The sequence below is a fragment of the Stigmatopora nigra genome, chromosome 22, assembly GCF_051989575.1.
Source record: "Stigmatopora nigra isolate UIUO_SnigA chromosome 22, RoL_Snig_1.1, whole genome shotgun sequence".
Taxonomy (NCBI): domain Eukaryota; kingdom Metazoa; phylum Chordata; class Actinopteri; order Syngnathiformes; family Syngnathidae; genus Stigmatopora; species Stigmatopora nigra.
In genome coordinates, this window is record NC_135529.1 from 5,989,756 (window position 1) to 6,009,467 (window position 19,712).

Sequence of the window (19,712 nt, forward strand, 5' to 3'; positions counted from 1 at the left end):
CTTATTCTCACGTTCGCCGACGTGTTTAACTTTTCCTTATTCTCACGTTCGCCGACGTGCTTCGATAACCGCGACTCCACGTTCGCCGACGTGTTTTAGAGTCCGCGGCTGGCCTTAACCCATATGTCTACGCAGTTTCCTCCCTGGTTCACGGACGGAGTTATCGGCCTTAACCCCTAAACTGTCTACGCAACCGAATCACGTCAGGGTCACCAAAACTGTTAGACTAAACTATTTCACCTGACTCCAATTCCTTAACTCTGTAGTCTCCAGTCTAACAATGGAGCGTGTTCAGCATCGGAGGAGACAAACCAGGGTCGTGCGAGTTTATCCACAGATGGTTTATTCCATTCATATTGATTCATACAGAGCTCCGGGTCTCCCTCCCATAGAATAAGCCCGCTGAGTGTTGATGTCCTAAAGCGGAGGATGGAAAAGACATTGTCCAAACCCGCGTTTGCCCAGTTATAGTCCAACAAAAATGCATATTCATTCGCTGATTAATAATGAGATGTGGGCTGGTCCAGGGCTGCTGTGAGGGGTGGGTTTCTTTGGGCTCCACATCTTCCAGCCTTGAATCCACATCATCCAGACCTCTGTCTCCGCTGGTCCTATAAAGTCCCGACCCACTGCCCTGCTCTTTGTTCCTCTGCCCTTTGAAGTCCTCCATCTGGTCTCTTATCAGTGTGAATCCCACCTTGAAATAAGAATCTCAGGAAGAGCCTTTTGTTAACATTGTAGTCGAGGAGTCTCGGACCCATCCTTCTGTTCATATTGTAATTGAGTTGGGAACAAGAGCTGAACCCTTCAGTGGCGATACTAAAACAAGACCGCCACAAAAAGAATGAGTAAAATGTGATATCAAAATGAAACAGCTATACTAAAAAGAATGAGTAAAATATGTCAAATTCTTCAACATTCAAAAACAAGATACTTTAAAAAATTTTATTTGAGCTCAAAATCTGCCAATACAGTCATATTAAGACATTTCAATTGTTTAAAGGCACAGCTTTAATCTGATTAAAAAAACACTGATATTACAGCAAATGTTTAGACCCAGTACATACTATTTATTTATGCACCCTACCTGTAAAACATTCCCCCGAAGATTCAATTAATCCTCATTCATTTGCAAACCCTTTGACTTTTTGATTCTACATGCATAAAAAAGAAAAATCGAATCAAATCTGACAAATAAAACAAGACGAGCTTTAACTTGCTTGCTGTAATAGTCAACTATAAGGGCTTTATGAGCATGTAAATAGGAGAACAGGAGCAACGCTTTCTTGTAATTACTGAAACATTATAACTAGTTACGACAGCTGCTGGCTGGTTTCCTGACACTCTTACATTTTGACCTCGAGAATTGTTGTAATTTACAGCCCCTTGTTGCCAAATAAAAAAAAAAAAACATTCATGAAAATACCAGTTGCAAATGGTGAGAAAAAAAATGGCATGGCAGCCCTGCTGCAGTAGCCTGAGTTCAAGACAGGATAGTAACCATATTTACAATAAATTTGCCCTCTTGATGCACAGAGGTAATAGTTGTTGATCCAGAGGGGGGAGAAAGTACCAACACTGAAGAAACAAAATTGTCAAGAGTTCCCCAAATCGGCACCATGGACATAACCTAACAAAATAGATTTAACTACAAATTTGTGCTCGGAGTGCTTATACACAAACACTATACAGCAATTAACTGGAAGCCCTATAAGTTCATTATTATAACTATTATTTCTAATTGTGGAAAAAAAATAAACACTGAAAAATGGTAAATAAAACTATTCATATGTGAAAAAGGCTTTTCACATTCACCCGTCAATGTAGTGAAAATGCCAATATTATTTTTAAAAAATGTTTCATTTTCATTGCATTATATAGCAGTAAAACCAATTAAAACACAGAAATTGGATGTTGTTCAGTCAAAATAGTAAAACAATGAATACATAAAAATAACATGAACAATTTCTTGAAAGAGTAAACGGCTCATTTCTACTTCAATTTAAAGTGAACACAAAAACATTTTTTAACAGTCCTGGAAAAAACAAAGAACGCAATGCTAATTTATAACCAAAAAAGCTAAAAGACTTGTATAAAAGTGGAGAAAAAGGCTCAGAATAGTGAAAGACAGCAGACGGATTGGTAGAAAAAGTTCAATCCAAACGCTTGGCTGAGAGGAATGACGAGAAGGCACACACTGTTGAGACCCAAAGTCACAGAGGTAGCAGAGGCCAAGAAGAAGACTTGTGAAAAAGAAATTGTTGAAAAGAAAGAAAAGAGATAAGAGTGTGATGTCATGTCTATCTGTCCTTTGAACCCAGCTTTTCGATCAAATCCTGCAGCGGGGCAAGCTCTCGCCGGTCGATGAGGTTGAATTCCTGCAGGTAAAAAAAAAAAAAGTTAAAACTTGGGTACATACAATGCATATGCTTTCAAATCCCAAATTTTAGACTTAAAAAAAAATAAAAATGGAGGGACGTAATGGAGTTAGTCACTCAACCTGGACGAAGAAGATGAAGTGCTTGAAGGAAGTGTTGAGGTGAGCCTCCTCCTGCAGCTGCATCACCGAGTCAAAATGCTGATGGTAGATGTGTGCGTAAACCCTGAACAGGCGCTTCAGGATGGTTTTGGCCACGGACATGAAGTTCTTGGGAAACGGAACCCCTGAAGCAGAAAACAGGGTTAGCGTTGCTTTCTGTAATTCACCGTGTTGAATTACGGCATGTTCCTTCCTTTCTGTGCAGTTTGACTGTCTTTCATCAGATGGCGCTAAGTTCACAGAAAAGACAAGCCCTGTTGTGCCGAACACATGACTTCCTCAAACGTGTACTTAAAATTAAAGTCACAAGATTGCTCACTTCTACTAAGAAGCTGACAATGTGCCCTCAGGCTGTACAATAGTAAATGGGTACATTCTTTGACCTACATACAGAACAGACATACTTTTGTCATATTTATTTAAAATTTGGTAAAAATTAGTGTCTTGACTAGTTTTAGTTAACAACAGAGAAAAACAGTGCTATTTTTTTTACAAACCTTATCAGGCCGTTTTGACAGAAATCACCTGAAAGCAAAGACGTTCCAATAATTACAAATCAAAGCATACCAATCTTGGAGGGAAAAAGCGTCTCGTCATCCAGTTGGTCTTGGACCCAAGTCATCAGATAGTCTATGTACTTGGGGGCGGAGCATTTGATCGGCTTTTTAATGTTGGTGCCATCCGCCCAGTGGTATTCATATCTGCAAACAAATATCAATATAAACTCGCCGTGATTTTTAATAAGATCTGGCAAAAGCAAATCATATTGGCGGTATGAGCTGAACATATTGTATCAAGTTATTATTTTGTTCATGACAACTTTGTTTGGCATTAGATACACTAAAAATAAAAAAGGAAGCGGGGAATTATCTGATATCTGCTCTGTGTGCAGGAAGTGAGGCCCGGTCTCCTCCTCCTGATTAAACAGTGAATGTCACAGCGAGACGGGATAAAGGAAGTGCCAGATCTAGATCTGACTAAGGCAAGCCACATTTTATAGCATTACCAATGTGAGCATTTAAACTGCAGTCATTATAAATGTCAAGGAAACATTTGAGGGTTTCAGTCAAGTAAACCGCTTAGTCAAAACAGGTAAGGTTAAAATTGGGTTTAAGATATTACTACAGATTTCATTAGGGACGACCCAATTGTATATTTTTGCATGCCAGTCTACATGTAAGTGTATTAAAAAGGGAACAATAGCATATCCAATTGTCTTTTTATCCCCAGTTCAACAAAGATATCTAAGATTAGTCATATAATCAGATCGGATCTGGGACATCTTGAAATTTTGCTCTATTATTTGCCTTACCTGGGTCCAGCAGACATGACAGAGCAGCTTGCCTCAGTACAAAACTCTGTAATGGTGCCGTAGAGCATGTTGATCTGGTTGAAGAAATCCACCGCTGTAAAATAAGTAATATAAGAACTAAATGAAACCAGTAATTAAGAGCGAGAAAACGAGAGATAAGGTCTGTTTCAAAATGAATGTCTGTGTAGCCATTTTGTAGTATGTGTATTCTTTTGCACACTCACTGTTGACTGCGATCCACTCATTTAGATCTTCTCCCTCTGGCAGCATGACCGCCTGCCTCAGGTTCCCACTGCCCAGTGTGGCCTCAGCATGTTTCAGCAGTTCATATTGGTGGGAGCCCTCTGGGATGTTCTTCTTGGGTTTGAAGGTCTTGGATGAGCGACTGCTACTGGAGAAAAACACGGGCAGAGCTGAACAGTGGTCTAATGCTATAATATAAGCATGTAACGTGAAATAAACTTGATCGGCCTTGGGGCCTCATTAAAATTTTACATGAGTAAAAAAAATATGGCAATCGTTTTGATTTGATAGCGTTATTATCCATTTACTAAGTTGAAATCTTTCCAGCAATAATCTTTCCAGAGCTCTTTTTTAAAATTAATTTCCATGCTTCAAAGTAATGATTTAATGTGCATGTAGATTTACTGTGTCACTATAGCCAGTGTAGACCAGCATTTTTTGCAATAATAAAAAGCCAATATTTGCTGCTTGGCAATAACAAGGAATAAATAAATGGAGGGTCACGTTGACGACAAGGGACGGCCCGGCGGGGCGAGTGATTAGCGCGTCGGCCTCACAGTAGGAGACCTGGGTTCAAATCCAGGTCAGCCCACCTATTTGGAGTTTGCATGTTGTCCCCGGGACTGCGTGGGTTTTCTCTGGGTACTCCGGTTCCCTCCCACATTGCAAAGACATGCATAGTAGGCTGATTTGACAATCTAAATTGGCCCTTGGTATGTGTGAGCGTGAATTCTTGTTTGTCTCCTTGTGCCCTGTAATTGGCTGGCCACCAATTCAGGATGTCCCCCGCCTTTGGCCCCAAGTCAGCTGGGATAGGCTCCAGCACCCCAGCGCCCCTAGTGAGGATAAAGCGGTTCTGAAAATGAGATTAGTTGTTGACAATAGTACTTGGAGTCCACGTCAGACGTGCCACCCAACTTGAAGCTAGCTTGCCAGTCGAGCTAGCGTCCAAGTTATAATTAAATGACAGTTGACTTAACAGCCGAATAAGGAGAGACCATATTTTCCGATGAACGATAATAAGCAGTTACAACAAAGTACACGAAGTCATAATCGCGAGGGTGTCTTTGCTTTTTGAGTCACTTCCCCTTCGTGGAACTTTTCTAGCTTCGTATTTACCGCAAGCACAATTTTGAAGACATCTCAGCAGAGGTTAGTGAAGATGACTTACAATAAAAAGCTCATCTTGGCGAAACAGTCGTCGAAGAGGCCTTTTGGGAAGCTCCGATGGCTCTGGTTACTTTGAAAGGAACCGCTTATCCGTCTTGAACGTGCTGTCTGCTAAGCTAACATCAACTGCGCCCAGCGAGGCTCTTCCTCTGTCTACTGTCTGTTGTGGTGACAAAAAAAGGAGCACATTGTCGCCCCCTGTTGTGCAAAACGGGGAACCCACTGACGTCTGATGAAATGGATTTTAGGTCTGACATAAGGACACGTCATATTCGTCATGGGGGAAAAACATGAATTTTAAGGTTCAAGCCCAATCGTGAATTACCATTGACGGAGATAGACGTCCAAAGCATTAGAACAAGGAGGATGTTAGTACGTCCACTTCAAATAAATTGGACGTGTATCGCCGTCAGTGGCACATAGACGTGAATCGAATTGAATTGAATGCTTTTGTTTTTATACAAGTTTTATGAGATTTAAACCTTTCATCGCGAAGTTCACACATCAGAACAACAAACCAACAGACATAAATAATCAACAAACAAGTCATAATTAATAATTAAGTAAACATAAAAAATGTATGGTCACAACATAGATTAGTAGGGAAACGCACAAATAACGACAACAAACAAACAGATAAATAATAAATATAGATTTGTAAATAATCGATAAATAAGTAATCAATACAGTTCAAGGTGATTGGACGTCTATGGACGTCAAAGGCAGTCAATGAGTTGAGCACAAAAGTGTAGAGATGTGGGTTTTGCTGTATTTTAGAACAGGCACGTTTTGAGTATGTCAAAAACTGTTTTTTGAGAATAGATCATGTGGGTCATGAAATTCATCAATTGTGTCTCCTACCTACAGTACGTAATCATACAATAAAATGCAACATGTCAAATCATGGTCATAGTTTTCATCACCTCTAGGGGGCAGAATATACTAATTGGTAGTGGAGTTCCAGTTGGCCTGTTTTCATCACAACCAGGCAGTGAAAGTAAAAAAAGGAAACAAAGTTAAAAAGTCAGAAGAATCCAGGTTTGCAAGGTCATGTGGGAAATAAGTCAGTTCAAGTGGGAGGTTGCGACTGGAGAAGAAGGCCTTTGCATCATCTCACATCGTCAACTCCAACTCCCAACATTTGCATGCTTTTCCCTCGCGTTGCGTCTTCATCCCTCGAGTTTCACGTCTGCTTTGGATTATTGTTGATATTGGATGCCGAAAAAGACTAACAAGGGGATCTGCAAGGACATCTATCTTGGCTCCATCTTTCTTGATCCCTTTGAAAAAGGTGCTCTTACCTGGGAGGAATCATTCCCATGGAATAATGTCTATGTGCTGGAGAAGAAGATCCTGGTCTCCAGCTTTATTTGCCGCCTCTCTGGTTCTTGTCTCTCTTGGTCATGCTGGATCCGACCCAGGCGGAAGGTTGTCAGAGTCGTCCTCTTGCTATGGAGGCTTTGACCTCTACTTTGTTCTGGACAAGTGAGTTAAAAAAAAAAAGAAATTACAATTAATAACTTTATATGAACCATATGTAATGAATTATACTTTTGTATGGATAAGAATTAGGACGTAAACCCATTGAACGGCATTTATTAATATATTCATGGACATTTGAATCCTTTCTTGCACAAATTATGATCATTTAAATCAATTTGATTTTCTCACATGTTTATACTGATTAGAAATGGACACCTAGCAACCCACTGTTGTGATCCTTGTCCTTGAAAGGGTTAAATCCTATCATTTTATGTTGTGATGAGGTCAGCAGAAATGTTTTGCAGAGCAGCATGAATAAACTTTGCATTGTATGTCCACATGTTAAATATGAGTTCCTACTCAGTGTAGTGTTAATTCTCAGAAACCTAACACAACCCCACGATGGGACATTTGACCCAAAAATATGTGCAAAAGGTTTGCACATGTGCATGAATGCAGCTTCCAAGGGTGTGAAAAGTTTAGAATAGGTTTACATAACTCATCTAATTCACACTGTAGTTGGAAATCTGCATAGATTAAGAGATACAATGCAAGAATAGTATCCAAATGATATTTGTTGACAGAGGATAATACTCTGTTATAATTAATACCACATAACAACACAATCACAACATAGCAGAATGTTGTGGTTTAGAGTAAACACTGCTTCACAATGTGTAAGGCTAGTATTTGTTTGACTACAATATTTACACACATGAAACTAACATTTTAGAAACAATCAGAGGGACTTAGTCCAAAGTCACACTAGTCAATGTTGATCTTTATAGAGGCAGTAGCCTACAGTCTTTCATCTCATAATTCTGCACGTAAACGTGGACTTTATAGTCGCAAGTACAAATCAGAATGTTTGGGTTGAATCTAATCCATAAAAACGATTTATGCCAGTCTTTTATTAGGCTTGGGAGTTGCAGTTGTCAAGTAAATATGTTATATCTTTACTACAAGTAATTCCTATTGGAATCTCATATTGCTTGTTGCCTTTTTTTTCATATCGTTTCTGCAATGTAATTTATCCTGGATGTAAGCATGTCCTCCATCTGCCCCCACCCTCTCACCCCAGCATTAGCCTCATCATCTCGCAGTGTCTACATAGCCTATCCTTCCTTTATTGGCTCCAGATGTTTTAATGTTTCGGCCTGTTGTCTTGGCCTTTGCGCGCTGGAACATATGTCATCTTAACAATGGAAAAATAGGTGTTTCGTTTAAAAGGGAAAAAAAGGAGTCCGAGAGAAGCTGAGGTTATGAAAGAAAAGTTTAAATGAGGACACTTATTGTGATTTGGAGATGAAAAGCATCCACATTTTTGGTTCTTTATCAAATGAAACTCCCAATTTAGTCTCATTGGGTATTCTGATTTATTACAGTTATTATAGAGAGCCATTACTTATCAAAATAATGAACGGTCTCCTTGCATTTTGTTATCCTGTTATGTTTATTTTGTAACTGCATGGGAATGGAGATTATAGGCCCCTTGTGGCCCAATAAAAACATGGTGGAACAAAATTTAAAAAAAGCAATAGCTCAACTTGAAGAGCATTCCCGATAAGGCTTAAGGAGAGAAAATGGATTAGCACAAACACTGGCATGTCGATATTTAATGAGGGTTTCATTTATTAAATTGAAATGAAAGACTTCATTAATTAGAGGTGGAACAAAGGATATTAACGGTCATTTAAATTGAACTCTAACAGTGCAACTCCTGAGGGCACAGCAGCTTAAAGCTTTAAACTGCCTTTAACGTGCTTCTGTGGGAGAACTCTGGTTTTAATTTCTCAGCGGTTAATTAGAACAGGGTTTTTACGACAAAGAACCAGGAAATTAACCGTGCAACTTTTTGCTTCACTAGATCTGGAAGTGTGATGGACCACTGGACTGAAATCTATCATTTTGTGGAGCACTTAGCGCATAAATTTATAAGGTAAAGTAATCATTATCCTTGGCATGTGTAAGATTTCAAGAAATATTTATGGACAAAACATTTTTTCCTTAGCCCACAACTAAGGATGTCATTCATTGTTTTCTCCACTGATGGGGACATTTTAATGCGTCTGACAGAGGACAGGTGGGTACTTATGATCAGTTTTGTTTTGATCAAAACAAGAGTAAATGATTAGACTGCATTTTGATTAAATAATAATACCTATGCAAATGAGATTGCTTTGTGTATATGCCACCACAGAGAACGTATCCGGAAAGGTCTTGAGGAACTCAAGGTTGTTCTTCCAGGTGGAGACACCTTCATGCATGAGGGCATACTAAGGGTGAGACAGCATCTCTTTACCTTACAAGTAGACAAAACATGACAGTGTGACCTTCACTGATGTTCTTTCCGACGTGGTGTGGTTATTTGACAACTCACTGTCCCTGTTTTTATTCTACAGGCCAGTGAGCAAATATACCACGGACACACAGAAGGTTTGTATTTTAGGATTTCACTCTTTTACTCTTAATGGTAAACAACCATACTCATGCTAAATGTGTAAGAAGGCAAGTTATTATGAGCAGTGTATGCACATTATCCCATTTGTGATGACAATGTCTGGATAATAAGGATAATACTCTATTTAGCAAATGCACAGGTCATAATTCCACTAACAATACATTTATTTATGAATGTATTTGATAATATTGTCTACATCTGCAGGTTACCGAACTGCCAGTGTTATTATAGCTTTGACAGATGGGGAGCTGCATGAGGATCTCTTCTTCTATGCCGAACGAGAGGTCAGAAAACAAATTTAGGCTTTAAAACTCATTTCTAGTTGGTGAAAAGTGTCTTTTTGCACCACAACCAACTTCTGTGCAGATAAAATTTGCCATGTTAGGGCGGCTGCAATATTGCTAAATAAAAGAATGATTTATTCTTCAACATGGTCTCCATTGTTGCATGAGATATGATAATTTAGATGAAACTACATGGCTGTGCAGATGTGTTTTGTAAAAAATGGTTGTAAAAGGCTTGGATTTAACTAAATCCAGGTGCAGGTAGGAATGTTGTCTTATTTGCATTGTCAATCTTTGCATACCTGACAGGCCAATCGCTCTCGGACCCTGGGGGCCACCGTTTACTGTGTTGGGGTGAAGGACTTCAATGAAACTCAGGTGGCTTTATACATCAGTTTTTAAAAATAAGATTTCAAATGTGTCCTATTTCATAATGCAACATTTTAAAATGAACAATATTGGTTGCAAAAAAAAGCACATTAAATTAGGCTATGTAATATCATCGGGTGTAAAAAGCCCATTTTCTAACTGGCCCCTTTAACGCAAATGTTGGCCAAAAATAACAATTAAAAAAAACCTATTATTAGAACTGCCATGCAGTGCAAGTCAGATAAACACACAATAAGAAGTGACTAAAAAAAGAACTGCAAGGACTAGTATGATAAAAGTATATTTATATAGTATAATTCCTGTCTGGAATTCTGCTTTGTGTAAATTAAAATACATAGTGGCCTATTTCCAGTACGCATGTGGTCATTTGTTTCGTTAACTAATCTAGGCTAAAGTGTAACCATCTGGATAATGACTGAAAAAGCATACAAGGTATGAATTGTGTTTTGCTCACGTTTAGCTGGCAAAGATTGCAGACAGTAAGGACCACGTATTCCCAGTCAACGATGGATTTGAGGCTTTGCAAGGAGTCATTGATTCTGTGAGTACAAAAACAACACCTGTGTGCAAAGACATGATGTTAGAACATTGTTGACTCCACAGGAAATACCCTTGAAACACAATCCCTGCCCCCAATGACCTCATAATTTGACTTAAAGGACTGGAATGCTTCTTAAAGCGCCTCTATTCGTGAGAGTCCACCTTGGACTTTGACTATGGTGTTTTGGACAAAGACCGTGTTTGGCCTAATAGCATCATCCAATATCTTAGATTTTGGATGTTTTGTGACCTCACTGTTGTCAGGAAATTAAAAACAGTGTGTCGTGACAACAAGATTGTCTTTTAAAAGGTCTTGCTTGTCATCTGCACTGCATTATCGTAACCATTGGATTTCAACCAGCGAGCCTGTTGTCGTGGACACCAAGGATGGTTAAAAACAGTTAAAGTAGCAGCAACATGTCGAGAAATAGGTCAATGCCTCAAATACATGTTGAAATTTGCGTTGGGATGCAAAGCGAGGGATTAGCATTACGAAAACACTGACGCTGCAAAAATATCCAGGAGAATGGCAAGTTTTTCCCGTTTCAAGGCTTTCATATTGATGTCCCCCACCCTCTTCCTTATTTCCTTAGATCCTGAAAAAGTCGTGCATTGAGATTCTGGCGGCTGAACCTTCCAGTATCTGTGCAGGAGGTGAGGAAGCAGAGTTTCCCTTCATGCTGAGCGTCATGAACTTGGCAATAAGTGTAATACGAGTGATTGGTTGAAGTCACATTGTTTTTTCCCTTTTCTTTTTCCTCCATCAGAGTCCTTTCAGGTTGTAGTGAGAGGAAATGGATTCCTCCATGCCCGCAATGCAGATAAGGTCCTATGCAGCTTTCGCATTAACGAGACTTTAACCAAAAGTGAGTAAAACGGTTTTAAAATTGTTGCCAATTACATTTTGAAAGAATGTATCACTGAATATTTCATATACTTTACTGCGTTAATACAAATTCTATACACTCCTAGTAAATATGAAAAATGTCGACTGCTTTGATACAATAATATACACTCCTAGTAAAAAAAAAAAGTAGTAGATGTCAACTAATGCCACCCTGGAAACAAGGTGTGTAAAAGGCCTTTAAGGCTAATAAACAGTTTTCCCCCCAGTCTTTGCTGTCGGTTTATTTGAAAAGTTGTAAAAACACTTCCGACTGTGCAATGCATAGCTCTGCAGGGGGTGTACGTCTAATTACAACAAAAGATCAAACACTTCTGCTGAATCAGGCGATCTGGTAAAAGTCTAAGGTCTGTTGTGTTGCAAAGACTATAATTGTTCTTAACATCTTTTTTTTTTTAATCAAAGCTGAACCGTAACTTAAATCCATTGTGCTCTTCACTGTAGTTGTTCGCAAGATACTTCTCAGTCCAATTGATCTTTAGCTTTAATAGAACAAAACATTCCTAGAGGTAGGGATGAACTTTGAGCGAGATCATATATGATCAATTTCAGTTTTTATTGAGGTAAAGTTGTCTCGGGCCACATTATTCACTAATACTTCAATCCTGCTTGGATATTTGAGAGCAATTTAGTCATGACCCATGTGAGTCTCGTGTTGATTTCCTCAGTTCTGGGGTATGTTCTCCCCCTGCCAGGATAAACATAGTGGCCTAGTCATGTTGCTTGTTGGAACTCCTTTGTTAAGAGCAGCTGGAAACGGACGAGACCTAGATTTGCCTCGAAAACAAAAATCGAGGTGCTTCTATGACAGGCTTTCAATAGAAAACACTTGTTTTGATTTTGAGGGAACACTTCTGAGAAATGGAGTCAATGTTTTCTGCGAACATGTTTCTGAAGTTCCTTACCCTATTGCCCAACATTCATTCGCTTGAGTAACAATTTGGGAATAACAAAACAATTACAGAGCATCAGCAAGTTATTTTAAGTCACATTGTTTTTTAATAAGTGTATACCACAAGAAAAAGCTGCAAGATTTGGCTGTCGTACTTATTTTTCTGACCCGCTTCAATCTTTTTTTTTTCTTTTTAGTGGTGAAACCGTTGATAGTTGAGGATACATATCTTCTCTGTCAGGCACCGGTACTTCAGGATGAGGGAATGTAAGATAAACACCTTATAATTTTACAATGTTCCATCAATGTGACCTTTTGAGTTATTTTCCTATTTCTTTTCCAGGACGGCAAATCTTTATGTCAGTATGAATGAAGGTCTTAGTTTTATCTCCAGTTCAGTCACCATTGCCACTGTGAGCTGTGTAAGTATTATATGACTAGAAATGTAGTTTTTTTACTTGGTAGATTCACTCCAAATATAAAATAACACAGTCAAAATGACAAAAATATATCTTTTAATGTCTATAATATTTTTTTTCTTTTAAAATAGTGCATTGATAAATTAAATATGTATACACAATGCAATTTGTTGCCAGGCTTTTTCACTTCTCTCTACTATTTAACTACTAAACAATAGCACATTACCAAAAATATCTCGGTATGAAAACTAGTCATTCAAAATGTATTATTATGAGAAAACATGGCTTAGAAATCTTTATTCCCATTCAAAATGTTAATTTTTTTTGTCTTTTAATTTATGGGGTACTTGGGACAGAAACCTTTTATCATAATTAGTTACAATTGCTTGTCCATAGTTAAGATTCCCCCATTTACTTTTATGTGATATATAAGATTTCCAATAACAATATCGCAATGTGTTTGACAGTGTTTATTTTCCACTCTCACGACAAAAAAGATCCCCGGTGGTCTTTCCAAACCCACTCAGATCAAATTGGTTAAATAGAAGAACTGGAAATCGAAAAGTCTCTAGTCTTTTAACAGTATATTTGAGTACTATGTTGTAACACTGTGTTTATATGTCACAGTCTGATGGAACTATTTTGGCCATCACTCTCCTCATCCTCATGCTGCTCCTCATCTTGGCGCTCTTGTGGTGGTTTTGGCCCCTCTGCTGCACTATTGTGAGTCCACTCACTCATACAGATTAGAAGTCGCTAAGTTTTATGCAGGATATTAAAACAAACTGCAGTTAAAGGGGGAGTTTCCCTGTGGCTAGCCCAAAAACCCTATGGCGTATTGTTAACTCCACTTCAATTTCCGGAGGGAAAAAATGAATGTTGATGCCTAGGAGGGGGCACATCACCCATTTAGAGTCATACTTCTAAATGCCAATTCTTTTTTTCTAATTTCATTGCCTGTAGTGCCTTTTCCTTCAGTAAATACTGAAACATGTCTGTTATATTTGGTTAGAATAATCAGTTAAATTCAGCCTTTCCCTAAAAACTACTATAAGGCTAATTTGAGCACTGCAAGAAACATTGAAGCCAATATATCCACTTTTCCTCCCTCTGTTCTCGTCCATTTCGTGGCACTTGGAGCTCACATGTTATAGTTTAGGAAAATTATTCCAGGTTACCATGGCGAGGAGTCATTTTTATTCCAAGTTTTGGAAAAACACAGAGGAAAATCACAAATAAGAAATATCAGAGTCACGCCAATTTGCCAAATGCGTTCCTTTTGCTCTTGTCGATGGCAAAAATGACACAAAAACAAAACTTTACGTGCAGGGTCTAATCTTTGCTTGTGCATTGCTGCAAGCTCAAACAATGAAAATCTGCAACACAGCAATTTTAAGATCATTTGTTTTGGCCCAAAAATGTGAAAGGCAGATTTCTAGGTCACTGCATTTCTCATCTAAACGGACTCGACATTTCCCTGTGCCAAGGGTGGAGACAACAATGTTTTAAACATGCTTTCATGACTTTATCTGATGTGGTATGCTCCTTCTCTCTGTTTGTTTATTCCCTTTTAGATCATCCACGAACCACCGCCACCTACTGTGGAGGACAGTTCGGTAGGAAAAACACCCTTTCAGACTCTTAAATGCCAATGAGCAATCACTCTCATTCCCTTTCCTTCTGGAATGAAACTCTTGAATAATCTTGTGAGCGTGTTGTAAAGTTAACGCCCTCCAAAATTCAGACTTTTGGCTATTTTCCGACCCATCCCAGTTTTATGACTGATTTTGACTTATAGTCTTGAGAAAATATGTAATGTAAAAGGAGGGAACTATTAAAAAATATCTATTTGAGAGGTTATACCCAGCTGATTTGACAAAACATGATATACATTGTTATGTTGCATTGTTTAGGCTATTGTCATTTCATTAACCAGTAAACTTAAAATCCAAAACACCTATTTAGCCTATTGGTTTCCATATCATTGTAATTATTTCACAAAAGATAAATTGTTCCGCAATTACTGCTCATATACTCTGGTATGACTAATAATTCCAAAAAATACAGTAATCAAATAAACAACGATTGGTATGATGCAGTGCAGTTCTAGACAGCAGCTATCTAAAATAACAGGAATAAAAAAACTACCTACATGAAGACAGCAAACTAGCTCATATAAATTCTCTCATCCAAGTGATTCTAATCTCAATTGTAAAAAGGATGATGAAGACGATGACACACCAAAGAAGAAATGGCCCACGGTAGATGCTTCCTACTACGGAGGACGGGGAGTCGGGGGAATCAAAAGGATGGAGGTGAGAAAACAGTCTCAAATTAGTCAACGCCATCGACTTCCATTGATTCTACAAACCCAATGGGTTTCTGTTAGGTTCGCTGGGGTGAGAAAGGCTCTACTGAAGAAGGAGCAAAGCTGGAGAAGGCCAAAAATGCCAAAGTGAAGATGCCTGAGCAGGAGTTTGTTCAGTCCCCCACCCGCGTTCTCAACAACGGCATGCGAAAACCCCTGAGAACCCACAAGTGGTACTCTCCCATCCAGGTACCAAAAAAAAATGACAAATGACTAACGCATCTGATGAAATGAGAAAGAAAAAAAAGCTCTAATACACAAACAGAGGAACAACAACAGAATTACGTGTCAACAAATGTTTGGCAAATTTGGCTATGTGAGAATTGGGTGAAAGAAGTAACACTTCCTTCCCTGCCAGCAAGAGGTTGTTAATAGAAACCAGGCTCCTGTTAGACTGACCTCCAGGGAATGAGGCTGTGCGACTAGCATTTTTTTGCGAGGAAAAAACAGCTGTGTTGCGCCTCTTTAGCCTCTGAGCATTTGCTTTGTTTCAAACTATCATGAGACGTATAAAGTAGCTCTAGAAAAAGAGCCATTACATCTTTGTAAGAAGCAAAAAGCAACAGGAAAAATGGTAATCGCATCTGAGGCTGAGCAATTTGGCCTTTTTTTCATAATGTCTGATTTTTATTCTTATCACAATTGTATTTAAAACCTGTTTTTTTACGTTGTTTTGTTTTATACAATGGCATCGGTATGTTAGTGTTAAGCTAGTAGACATCCGATAAATGTATATTGTATTTTAGTGCACAATGCGTTATATCAGTTACACTTGCATACATGATATATTTTTAGGTTCAATCTTAAAGTTGCCCGCTCTAATTGTACTCCAAGATTTGTGTATAATTACGACAAACTGTACTTCTTTGTTTGCATAGAACAAACTGGATGCATTGTGGTACCTTTTGAGAAAAGCCTACAACCGTGTGTCAGTTATGAGACCTCATCCAGGTGATAAGGTAAGACCAAAATAATCTCAATCAGTTTGTGTTGGGTCCGTTAAAAAAAACACAGTTATGTTGTCACAGTATTTAATAATAGCTTTTTTTTCTGTTGTGTGAATGGCAACAAAAGACTCGAATAATTTAGGTGAACTTGTGGTAAAATGGAAGTTAACTTACGTCTAATGACTGACCTCAGACTGAATTCTTACAGGGAAAAGATGTCTGCTGAAGTCATTATAGGATAAAGCCAAATGGTATTTCTCACTGGCCGGCTGTGCAGTCAAGGCGATAATAGTACTCTTTACTGTTGGCAATGAACATGCAGTCAAGGCGATGGGATTGGCAATTAACAACAATACATTATAAATGTCATTTAACCGACTTGAAAAATGTACAGAGCGTCATAGGAGTGCATGTTTATTGCCAAAAGTTAAGAGCAATGTTAACCATCCCTCCCCACTGCAAAACGGTCCATTGAGAAATAAAATTTGGCTTTGTCCTATGATGACTTCAGCAGAAATCTTTTCACTCCATCAATTTGCACTGCAGCCAGACTTTGAACAAAGACAAACTTCTCAGAAAAACACATTTAAAAACAAATCCTGAGATTTTAGCAACCAGTATTTTTTAAGTTACTAATACAAAGTGTTGATGAAGTTTATTTAACTAATTCTAGCAAAACAACTGCATTTAAAAGAACTAATCTTGCATTTTGCATGTGTCAGCATGATCAAAAACATTCAATAATACAATCCAGGCTGTGCTATAAAAATACCTTTACATTCACATATGAATTATAGTATATGTATAGCAGCTGTTTGATTCTTTTCACCATTTTTTGTCAGGTGGCACACAGCTGTGTTTATACTCAAGTCTAACCGGGAGTATGGAACAATGTGACTCATTGCTTCATCCCAAATGTTTCTCATTTAACCCACAAGGACAGCTTAGCCAGTGTTGAGGGGTCAAAATGTTCTTTGTTTTAAAGTGTAGGTGGACATCAGCACATTCATATATATACACACGTCCAAGTGTGTTGTGACAGAATGTCAAACAACTGACCCAAACTACATGCACATGCATGTCACTCTCCACAACAACACAACCCACTCATAAATATGATAAAAAAACATGACTTAAATGTCCACATCCATGTCAGCGGAAACTATGACGTTTTCTAGAAGTGGCCAAGTTATGCAATCAAAACTTAGATTCCATTTATCACCATCGATTGGTTAGTCAGTGTATATTCAAGAGTTCATTAAGTCCAAGGCTACTCTGTCTGTGGAAGACTGCCTGGCTACCATGTTGGCCAACCTTGTTATAATTAGTCTTTTGAACAAAGAGCGTCAAATGTAATGGCTGGTTTGTGACACATATCGCTCATATATGTTAAGTGCACACACAAACTTACATTATTACTTCTTACACCCAAGCATTCTACTCCACTTAATGAGTGAGATCAGCAAGGGAAGCATAACCAAGCAGATGTTAAACATTAATTGTAGTCACACTAGATTTCAACTTGTTTCCAACAAAGTTACACTTATACTTGAATTGTTCATCTGTCAATTTTTCCATTTGGTGAAAAAAGCCAAAGATCAAAAGAACCAGAAAAAAAGATGGACGCTACGGTTTGCTATGCATGACAACATTAGGTTTTAAGCATGATTTTGTGGCAAATATCCTGAAGACATCAGGGCTTGGGAATTTTTGGCTTTGCAAAAACCAATAGCAAACGTCTTGATTTTACGTGGGTTTTGCTTATTGTAAACCTTCTGCTGGGCACTGGTGAAAGTCCTCCTAGAGGATTTGCAGTCAAGACTGTTCTGGTTGGAATTAGGCATCCTCTTTTTATAACTTCCCTTAAATGAATGCCGCACTGGGACAAATAAATTCCCCCAAAACAGATCTATTTGCTTTGTTTGCACATTAAAAATGGATGTATTATAAAACAAAAACTTACAGACACAGTTGGACCTAAATTTGATGGATATTCACGGTCTCATCATCATGTGTGGAATGTAATCAGAATTCAGTGGAATCCTCGTTGAAAGAAAACAAAAAACAAAATCCTCTTTATCATATAAATTCCAGTTGATAAGTCAGGAAGAGTTGGCAGAAAATTGGAACCAATCATGGAAGCAAATTACTGGAATTAAAAGCAGGCGTTTGCTCAGCAACCATTAAAGCAAAACAGGGAAGTTATGCATTGCTTTGCAGAGGAAAATCTCAAAACTAAGTGACTAAATAAGAAATGTTGAAACTTTACTGTATGTAAATCTAAATGAGCACACGGAAAAATCTGTAAATGCTATAATACACTGCAAAATGATGACAGAGCCTGCTTTTAACTTCTCCCTAATACTCACTTTAGTAGAGGTACTGATTCCCATTGAAGTGAGAGTAAACAATAGCCTATTATTTGTTATTTCTTTAGATACATTTGATTCAGTGCATATGTCTATACTGTCTTTTTTTGCTTCTATAGGCCTTTTGGGAAAAAAAGGCCATTGAGTTCATTGCACTTGAAGTCTGTCTAACATCTGCTCCATTTGGTCATTCCAGGGCAAATGCATGAACTTCATCCGCATGAAGTCGGCACCCCCCCATTACCCCGACTACAACGCATCGCCTATCTACACCCCTCCCGGCAAGAGTCCACCTGCGCCACAGAGCACTCTTCCGCCAATCCCCGGCCGCCCACCGTCCCATTTCTTCTCCACCCTGCCCCTCTTTCCTTCGACGCCCTCTGACCCCTCTGACCCCTCTCCCTCCCCTCCCTCAACCCCTCCCTATTACACTCCGCCCCCTAAACGAGCCCTTCCACCCAAGTCCTTGAACTCAGCAGTCGAACCCGAGCTCCCGCCCTCCACGCCGCCACCACCACCCACCACACCGCCGCCCCTCTCTCCCTCTGCCACCCTTCCCCCCTTACCTTTAGGTCCCGCCCCTGGGCGAGCCCCGCCGCCAGCCCGCCCCCCGCCACGCCCCGGCCTGTAGCTGACAAAATGAGAATCTCGGCACCAATTCATGACCACGTTTGAATGTGTCTGCGGGAGCCCAAAAGGGGCCGCGGCCCACCTTGTACCATACCTGTCAACCTCGAACCATTTGTGATCTTACCAAATTTTGTTTTCGCCCTTACATATATGTATAAATACATGGAAAATCTTACCACTTTACTTTTTTGTAAAAAATCACGAACAAGAAGTAGAAAATGTATGTTTATGTGTTTATTGCTTTCAAAGTTCCACTACAACAGCTTCCTACAAAAATTGTTCCAATACCTGGTGCATTCAATAATATACTCACTATAGTACTTCACTATAGTAAATGAAAAGACTTACCTTTGCAATTTTTGAATCCGGGCACATTTCTTTGATCAATGATGTGAAATGATCAGCCACTGTTGCTGGCAAGTTGTGTTCAGCAACAAACTGTGCAAACAGTATCTCTGCACGTGTACACAGATCTGGTGAAGGATCTTTGATTTTAGCAGAGAAATGCTCACTAATGGGTTTAAACTGCTTGGCCTTATGAACAGCTTCAATGTGGCCATCTGTGCTAAAGTGCCTCCGGACATCATAAAATCCAGAGGCAGCAACCTTGATATCAGTCTTACAAGCCACACAGTATGAAAATTCAGGTCCTTTTTTTGAAGATTGAATCAAACCTGCAAATTCATCTGTTCTTGTTTCCCACTCTTTTCTGTGTCTTCCATGCTGTTCTCTCTTTTTCTTTGGTGCTGGTTCAGCCAATTT

At 38.9% G+C, this 19,712-nt stretch overlaps 2 protein-coding genes across 3 annotated transcripts; one reads left to right on the forward strand and one right to left on the reverse strand.

Annotated features, from left to right (window-relative positions):
• Positions 1-931: 931 nt before the first annotated feature.
• LOC144215790 (MOB kinase activator 1A) lies at positions 932-5,453 on the reverse strand. Of its 2 annotated transcripts, none has more exons than XM_077744929.1 (6): positions 5,266-5,453; positions 4,076-4,242; positions 3,852-3,945; positions 3,107-3,240; positions 2,501-2,664; positions 932-2,378 (listed from the first exon to the last, which is right to left on the reverse strand). In XM_077744929.1, the coding sequence occupies exons 1-6, from the start codon at positions 5,277-5,279 to the stop codon at positions 2,301-2,303; spliced, it is 651 nt and encodes a 216-aa protein (XP_077601055.1). In that variant the 5' UTR covers positions 5,280-5,453; the 3' UTR covers positions 932-2,300. The 2 variants fall into 2 exon arrangements, with proteins under 2 accessions (XP_077601055.1, XP_077601056.1); XM_077744930.1 differs by having other exon boundaries at positions 4,076-4,239; positions 5,266-5,451.
• Positions 5,454-6,302: 849 nt separating this feature from the next.
• Positions 6,303-19,295, forward strand: LOC144215819 (anthrax toxin receptor 1-like). Its single transcript, XM_077744975.1, has 18 exons — positions 6,303-6,749; positions 8,614-8,685; positions 8,758-8,829; positions 8,947-9,028; positions 9,149-9,182; positions 9,412-9,491; positions 9,801-9,869; positions 10,342-10,422; positions 11,015-11,075; positions 11,189-11,287; positions 12,415-12,484; positions 12,561-12,639; positions 13,264-13,359; positions 14,211-14,252; positions 14,856-14,951; positions 15,026-15,193; positions 15,883-15,963; positions 18,517-19,295. Exons 1-18 carry the CDS (start codon positions 6,592-6,594, stop codon positions 18,949-18,951), a joined length of 1,875 nt encoding a protein of 624 aa, XP_077601101.1. The 5' UTR covers positions 6,303-6,591; the 3' UTR covers positions 18,952-19,295.
• The last annotated feature ends 417 nt before the right edge of the window (positions 19,296-19,712 follow it).